The sequence below is a fragment of the Micrasema longulum genome, unplaced genomic scaffold (genome assembly GCF_059751315.1).
Source record: "Micrasema longulum isolate JH-2025_06_02 unplaced genomic scaffold, ASM5975131v1 h1tg000869l, whole genome shotgun sequence".
NCBI lineage: Eukaryota > Metazoa > Arthropoda > Insecta > Trichoptera > Brachycentridae > Micrasema > Micrasema longulum.
The window spans coordinates 307,236-316,485 of record NW_028278061.1 but is presented as its reverse complement, the minus strand read 5'-3'; the positions used below and the strand labels follow the sequence as shown (position 1 = coordinate 316,485).

At 33.7% G+C, this 9,250-nt stretch overlaps 1 protein-coding gene across 3 annotated transcripts in view; it reads left to right on the top strand.

Moving 5' to 3' along the window:
- The first annotated feature begins 108 nt into the window (after positions 1–108).
- Positions 109–9,250, top strand: part of CRMP (Collapsin Response Mediator Protein) — a 98,651-nt gene continuing 89,509 nt past the window's right edge. For all 3 annotated transcript variants that reach the window (XR_015823170.1, XM_088231292.1, XM_088231291.1), the window contains exon 1: positions 109–261. Coding sequence is in view for 2 of the 3 variants with exons in the window: in XM_088231292.1 (XP_088087418.1) it covers positions 223–261 (39 nt within the window). In the remaining variant the exon portion in view is untranslated. The remainder of the gene's footprint in view (positions 262–9,250) is intronic.

Sequence of the window (9,250 nt, the reverse complement as noted above, 5' to 3'; positions counted from 1 at the left end):
TTGTTGAGTTTTGGAGCGATACCGTACCGTGCGCTAGCGCCGCGGTGGCAATTCACAAAACTAAACTCCCCACTGCGCAGAGCGCGAACTCAAACGTCGAATTTCATTTCCCTCGCGCAGATTGTGAAAACATTTCTGGGTGACAGCCGCCTACACCGCGAACCAAAATAAAGTTTTCCTTCCGCTAAAAAATACGTGTGTTGTGTGAGGAATATCTTCGCAATGGCGGCCCCTGTCAAAAAAGTCCCCATCCACTTGCAGGTGAGCCGAATCGGATTGTATTTCTTTCATGCTTTGTTGTAATTATCGATTTTTGCGTCGAGCGCAGAGCGCGACGACCGTAGTCATTTTTCTATGCTCTGCCGATTGCTGTTCGTTGTACAGTTATTAAAGTTGTGTTACTTTGAATAGATTGTTGGCCTTTTGTTCAGTAGACGTATTGTTTATATTTGTACCGTACGCGATCTATTCAGTTAACATCTCTGTGCGGGCGTTTTCTGTTGCGGAGAAAATCTCGCGACACCGGTTTTCTCAACTAATTTATCGACTCTCATTTTCAGTAGTTTTCTACAACTTGCAATGCCGATAAATTTTTATGAGCCAACTAAACGACTCTTATTTTCAATAGCATCACGTTATAACACGCAATCATCAATGGTTATCTTTAATATTATTTTATCTCTCGAATTACTTTGCGAGTCTTTGACACAAACATTTAAATATTTTGGCGAAACGATAAACTTTAAAATTATACAATTATACAATACAAATATTCAAATATCTCTTATCATTTCATTCTCACGATAATACTATGTATTATTATGTACTATTCATATGTAAGACTGTGAAAATTTTTCTCTGAACTAAAAATGTTACATATGTAGGTAGTATTTTTTTTTCAGAGCATGTCATTATTACAATACCGTTCTCTCTGTTCACGCAGACATTTTTCATCTCTTCTATACTAAATAGAGTTTTCCTTACATTCTTGTATTTTTTAACCTTTTAATGCCCGATATAGCATATTGTCCATAAACTAAAATATGAAATTAAAACTGAAAAAAAAAACTTTTTTTTTTCATTATTTTTCCCAGTATTTGCATCAAAAAACAGTGTTTAATTAAATTAATTTAAATTGGGCATTAAATATCATTATATGCGGCATTCAATACATATTTATTTATTTATTGACGGACATATCCAGCCAATTCTTTTTTTTTTTTAATAACAAAGAAATATTTGCGTTCTTATAATTTACGCAAATATTTCATTTTGAGGGCCATTTTCAACGAGTTGTAAATAACTCACTTTTAGATAATGGAAATCAAGTTCGGGTAGAGTGGGATTCGAACCACGGATCTTTGATCCGTGAGTCCGAGACACTAGCCACGGGACCACAACCCGATTCATAACCAATGCTAACAATGGTAAATACAATTTCTGATAATAAATACAGGTACTAATAAAATAAAATACAACTAAATAAAATTAAAGCTAGGACAAAAAAAATACTACCTCAAGACAAGATTCGGTCTATCTTAGTGATTTTTAAAAAATCTATTAAGACTTACACCAAAAAAGTCCAGATCTTGTCTCGAGTTTACAATACGACACAATCGGGACATTGCAAGCCATAGTTTATGCTGTGTTGATCAAGAAACAGCACATTATTATTTATCAACCGGCCATAAGATCCACTTGCTCCACAAAATGCCACTTGTTCCAGTAACGTTGGTACATCAATTAGGCCATTCAGTTAATTAAACATAAATATGGAGGCAATGATATTTCTACGTTTTTGTAGATTTGAGATTTTGAACATTGATTCCATTTCTCCGTAAGTGTAGTTTCCCCTCTCGAGGCCAATCATCCATGCTACTTTTCTTAGCAAACTATGTTACACCGATTCAATATGATTTATCCGGCCTACATAGAAGGGAGACCAGATCACGGAGGCATATTCTAAGAGAGTTACCAATATTATTAGTTGTGTAGAAAGCCGGTTTAATGTTTGATAGTAGGGAATTTGATAATTGTTTTGAAAAATGTCATTTATAAAAAGAATCCGCCTCCATTGTTTACGTGGGTTTGCTTTATTTACTGTGGGAGTCGAATATAAATATTTGTTTATAAGTTTGCGTTTTTGTTTTTGATTTAATATTTTATCAATTAAGTTCTCATTATTATTAGCATTATTATTAGCAATCTGTTTTATTGTATTAAGTTCTTTTTTAAAATTAGTATCATCTAGTGGAACGTTAATTAACCTATGTATATATTACGGTATATATCGAAATCATTTTTTTTATTTTTTATTGTTAAAGACAAGTCAAGAATATTTATTTTTTTATCTTTTTCTATTTCTAAAGTAAATTTTATTTCTTTACGTAATAAATTTAGGAAATTAGTGGTTAAAAACAAAGTTGTTCTATTTTTTTTTATTTATTTTTTTATAATAATGATAATGTTTGGATAATTTATATAGCGCCATATTTGTGAAAATCACCTCAAGGGCGCTTCTCAAGTTCTCAGTATGCGGGTATTTTCGAAAACCCTTATGATGTCCTTAACGTCCAATTGTAATCGCGGTCCTGAACATTTTCCTTTAATAAACTTACTAGGTTTTAATATTTGGCGGCCGCTCTTTAAAAATAACCCAATTTATTTGTTGGCGATTGAGGTGCACAAGCCGTGCGTAAACAAATCGGCCGTTGTGTGTTAAGCATGTAAAAATATTTTTTAAGATATTTTTAGCATTTCCATCAATTAATTCGTAGAGACATCAACAGATGCGCTAAACTTTTGTATTTTTTCAAACTCTTAACAACTTAAAAATAATACTAATAAATTTACATTGAGGGGAGATCATTGAGCCCACCATCCACTCGCAGCTGTTATAGAGTCCTGTGGCTCAATCACAAATATCTATCGACGTGCTTAAAAACATGCTAAGCATTTGAGCGATCACAATAAACATGCTTAAGTTATTTATTTAACTTTTATACATAATATTATTTGTACATTGGCGGGCTTATTGCCAAATGGCAATTTCTTCCAACCAACCAATAAAATAAAAGTTTTATTTTTATAATTCAAGTTACAGAACATATTCAATAGAAAATAAAGATTAAAATGCTAAAGAAATATAAAAATAGAAATAAACGTATTTGTTTAAAAATTACCCTAAATCAAAACTATTACTCAATGGGAAAAAGGAAAAAATAGGAAAAAGGAAAGGATGAGAGATTAAGGAAGAGAAAGGAGATGTTTCTTCAGACGTGATTTGAACAGAGATAATGTAGTAACATCTTTGATGGTGGATGGGAGATGATTCCACAGTCGAGCTGCATGGACGCTATATGAGTTAGAGAAGAAAGAGGAATTGTGGATGGATATTAAAAGAGTGCCTTGAGTATTAGAACAAAGAGGTAAACCATGAACTTTTAATGAATAAGCGTTGAAATTTTTCACGCAGGTATATAGGTGCGTTAGGACTATGAAGTACATTGAACAGAAGTGAGAGGGAGTGATAGTCTCTCCGCTGTCTAATTTTGAGCCATTTCAGTTGCCTACGATAATCAGAAATGTGGTCATATTTCCTAAGACCAAAAATGTACCTTATGCATGTATTCTGAAGTCGTTCAAGTTTATCGAGTTGCTCAGTCATGGAAACATCAGATATCGCAGTCATAAGTCAACGCGTGTGTAATCTCTAAGTCAACGCTCGTGTCGGTTTGTTTTTTGTTTTCCTCGTAAATAAATACAGTTCGTTGGCGAAAAATCGGGCGAAAAGGCGGGTGGTCAGAGGCAGAGGATCCGAATTCCACCCCCGTAAGGGGAGGACAAAACAAAAGAACGTGTGCGTTCCGCTCAATAAATTTACAAAAAAACATCCATTGACCAGGAGTGATTTGTCAATTTTTTATTTATTTATTTATTTATTTACGGTTCCATGAACCTTTTACATAATTACAATAAAATCAGTGAAAAAAAAAACTATTAATATTTACAGAATTAACTTTGTGGTCAAACATTTGACTAAATGTTATTAAATATTTGTATATAACCACTTACCGACTTTTCAATGTCTACCGGTTTCGAGACATTCACAGGGCTTATGACCTATCATTGGCTTGTTTAAGTGGCCGCTTTACACACACGCTGAAACCTTTATTATGTGGGTGAGATTCATTTCATTTTCATTTAATTTCATTTCATTTTTTTTTGCACCACAACAGGCCAGGAAGCCCAATTACAGTGGCGAATTACATTACAGAACAACCAGGCTTGAGAAAAATCACATTTTTAATTTTTGTGTTCTCACCGGGAATCGAACCCGGAACCTTCCGTGCGTGAGTCAAGCGTCTTGACCACTACACCACGGAGGCTTTATTCTTCTGAACCATTTCACCTACTAGGCAACGCTTGAAAATAATTTTTAAATTTTTATACTTCTTGTACCAGTAAGTTTAAAATCAATGATGTTTTGAGTATGTCCAAACGTTTGTAGACACGCTGGATTTCCTCCCTTGAGAGTTATTTTGATTTAAATTTGTTGCAACAGAGAGAAAAAAAGGATATAAAAAGAAAAACAGAAAATAATAATTCATTTATACTAATTAAAATTGAAAGCAGTTTTTACAGTTTTTCTTTAAATTTCTTTAAATTTACTTTGAATTTATTTATTGATATATTAGTTTTAATAGTTTTTTGTTCATTGGGGAGATTATTGTAATTTTAACACCTTTGAAGACAAAGGACATTTATAAAAGAAATAAAATCTAGTTTCTGGTGTACAAAAATCACTGAACAGAAAAAGTCTCCAAAACAACTCTGGCGAAGCCTTCAATCTGTTCGTGGTGACTGTATAGCAGAGACATCTAACACAGGCGCTACTGCCACTGGTTTTGCCGACTTTTTTACAAATAAAGTCGAAAAAATCAGACTGGCGTGTTGTTCCAAAAAACCTGTAATTTTGAACCAACATCTATAAAAGAGGTTAAAAGGATTGTTGCGGCATTACCCAACAAACAATGTATATTAGAGCTGATGCCAACATGGCTTTTTAAAAAATGCATTAACGTATAAGCTCCATTTTTACCAGATTTATTTAATACATCCATGGAGCGCAGCATTGTTCCGAGAGCCATAAAGAAAGCAAATGTAACTCAACTTTTAAAAAAATCACAACTAGATGTGGAAGATCTTTCCAGTTTTCGCCCTATTTCAAATCTTCCCATCGTATCAAAAATACTAGAAAAAATAGTTTCTCAGAGGCTCGTTAACTATATCTAGCAGAATTCTTTATTTTCGGTAAGGCAATCGGCATACGATATAGAGAACATTATCAAAGAATGTGGATTGTGGTCTCACTGCTATGCAGATGATACACATATTTATTTTTATTGCAAACCAGGCGAGAGAAGTGAGCTTGTCAATTTAATTGATGGATGCATCGAGAAAATAGGAAACTGGATGGCTGAAAACAGACTAACATTAAACCCATCAAAAACTGAACAACTATGGGTGGCTTCAGCCAGACGACATAATTTGATCCAGGATTCGGCCCTACCCAATGTAGGGAGTACCGCTTTACCCACCGTAAAATTACTGGGAGTTTACTCAATTCTGACCTTTCTTTTGACGCTTAAATTAGTAGAACGATAAGTTCACGCTTCTACCAGCTGAGACAAATTAAATGCATACGCAAAAATTTGCCGGTTGATGCCGCCCGTCAACTAATAAATGCGTTTGTAGTGTCTAGAGTCGATTATTGTAATGGTATCTATGCAGGTCTACCAATGAACAAAATGGCTCGCCTACAATCTGTATTGAATGCCGCAGCGAGACTTATTTTCGGAATCTCTAAGTTCAGTCATGTCACTCCACTACTTCGGGAACTACACTGGCTACGTTTTCCACAGAGGGTCGAATACAAACTTTGTTGGTTGAACTATGCATTCCAGATGAACTAGCTGACAGGCGTCTCACGCTTAGATCAGCTACGTCTACGGCGAGAGGAAAAGTTATTATACCTCTACGCAAACAGCGCACTAAATTTAGTGAACGCGCATTTGCGGTCGCAGGCCCTATGGCATGGAATGCTCTCCCAGCAGAGGTGCGAGGCTGTAAAAGTGAAGTGATGTTTCGGAATAAACTTAAAACCCACTTGTTCACCAAATCATTTGAATAAATCCGTAGCATGTGACAGCAAAATAAATTGTTTTGATCAAATTACAAATTTAAAAGCTTCAATTAAAATTATTTAACAATAGAATCACTGTGTAAAGCGCCCTTGAGGTATTTTATTACGAAAACGGTGCTATATGAGTTATCCATAATAATAATAATAAAAAAAGCTATTTCGACCATGACTTGTGTGGAATTTAGGGATTTTAATATTATTTTGGTATCTGGGTGACTTATTCATCTCGAATTCCTTTATATTGTCTTCTTTATAATTTTTTACAATGGAATTTATTTTATAAATAGTGTCTACTGTATGAACATGAAATAATTTATATTGAATTTCCGTATTGAATGTTAAGGGTTTCTTTAAAATTACTTTAACAATGAATCTTTTTACTATTTTAACAGGGTTAATTACAAAAACAGACTGGCTTGAAGGATTACATTGTTCCCGTGTGTTGTGGAGCGGTGTGTTGGGTAGCCATCTGACGCGTATCGGTTATCTGGATATTGTATAGGTAGAATAGAATTGCTCTCGTGTGTCGTGTCGAGGCGCACGAAGATACACCACAACACAACACAAGACAACAATGCCATCCTACCTTTAAGTTGGTCAAGATTTAAATTTTGATATATTGCTACTTAACTTCCTCAATATATTATATTACGTGGTCCCAACTGTAAAAGTTATCTTCAAATGAGTGAAATGTTAGATTACATACTTAAGTGATAATTTTAAGTAATTAAATTGATAATACAATCTCAAGTACTCTGAAATACAAATATTGTCAGCGAAAATTCGAAACGCTGTAAGGGACAACGTGTAAATTAACAATACTTTTGAGTGTGTCTATAATATATTTATTGACAAATTCTACATTTTTTTCCTAGCTTTTTAATATTTAGATATCTTTAACAGAGATGAAGCTGTTAAGAATATGGAGGTCTAGGTATATACCAGGGGCGAACCGTGTATAGAAGCGATTATGCGCAGCTTACTATTATATTTGACTGACCATAATAATGTTTTACTGTAACTTTATTTGCAGAAAAACAAATAAATTATTACTATTTATTTTAAATCATTTCCACCGTTTGTATTTTTATCCTAATATAAATATTAATATTAATAAAGCCTGCGGTGAGCCAAGAAACTAGCCGATTATTCCGGATTATTTTTTCATACAAATTAGTATACTATATTTTGAATGTCTTTACCCTAGTGTGGGTTTTTCTCCTAGATTAAACTTGCTGATTACACAAATTATTTGAAAATTCTTGATTTGGAAAACAATATTTCAAACATTATTTCTTAAAGGTTATTTTTCTTTGATTGATACTTTTGACATAAGACCATAATTACTTTCATACGTTATATTGCAGGACATATGGCGCTCGACGCGGCCGTTTTTAGCACTATTAACTTCTAGAACAATTCGGCCAGTTGACATTTCAATAGAATACCTAATATCGACTGAATTCATGGTGCTATGTTTGATTATTTTTTAATGCGTTATTGTTTATTATTTATTTATTTATTAATATACATAGCACGCAGTGCCTTTTACCTTAAAAAGATACATATTAAAAATAATATAAACATTTCAATATAAAGTGAAAAACTTAAAAATTAAATATTAAAGTATTATTTTACATAAATACTATATATACAACACAGCAGTTTTGTATAAAAAACATATTATACAAAACTGGTGTGTAGTGATGTAGTGATCAGCGCATTTCCCTACCACGCAAAAGGTCTCGGGTTCGGTTCCCGACATGGTTGATGTGAAATATTATTTAAAAGGGTGTTTTTACACTAGAATATTTCACAGTCCCTGCACTGGTACCTGAAACGTAAAACTGATCACCTTACCTCCATGTAACAAAAATGATCAAGATACGCTGCGATTGGTGTACCAATGCAGTGCGCTATGCACCGAGAGGTGCGGAAAGGGAATGATGATGATGATTTTTTAATTTTACTTACTTACACAAAGGTTGTTTTTTTACACATTGTTTGATGCATAAGTCCCAACTCCATGGGAATGAATGTCCTTTGTTGAGTTGGAACAAGCAAATAGTTGACACAGACACATGGCGGCTTCCGTGGTGTAGTGGTCAAGACGCTTGACTCACGCACGGAAGGTTCCGGGTTCGATTCCCGGTGAGAACACAAAAATTAAAATGTGATTTTTCTCAAGCCTGGGTGCTCTGTGATGTAATTCACCACTGTAATTAGGCCTCCTGGCCTGTTGTGGTGCAAAAAAAAAAAAAAAGTAAAAAAAAAAATGTACCCTTATCATCAGAAATATTATAAAGGATAAGAAACATAACAATATTTTTTAAAAATACATATATATATATATAAAAAGGCAATGTTCGTATGTGTGTCCTCGACAGACTAAATAACTACTGGACCGATTTACATGCGTTTTTTTTTCAAAATGATTTACGCTGGGCATGTTTATAGCTCTTAAAATCTTCAACCTTATATGTAGAAAAAACGTTTAGAGCGAATCTTTTTTGTTCATCGACCCAGAGGGCATAAAAAATAAAACCCATTAAAGCGCCCAATTGTATCTGATGTCTTCGGGCGCACGGTATACAAATATGAAAATTGTTTTTAAAAAACGCAAAATGAACGGAAAAGACCATTTCGTTTTGATACTCAGTCTAAAAAAATAACACAATCAGGTTTTTTGAGGTGCGGAATACGGGAAAGCGAAACGTCAATTTTATCTATTTTATTTAGGCATTATTTAGTTGGGCGCTTTTTAAGGTACGACATGCAGTTGTCTTTTTTGCACAGTATCGGGGAGGCATCTGCAAGACAGTGACAGAAAATGTTTTCAACTACTTTTCAAAATTCACCTCACCGCATATCCACACAATGTATCGTCGCTTTAATTCGTTTTTGTCCAACAGACCATTTTCAGCGAAATTGAGTTGAGTGTACAGAAGTTCTGAGAAAGCCTTTATTTATAAAATTCAAATAGAAAACAATTTTTTTTTTCAATTATTTAAACACGAATTTATTTATTTAAATATAACACATACA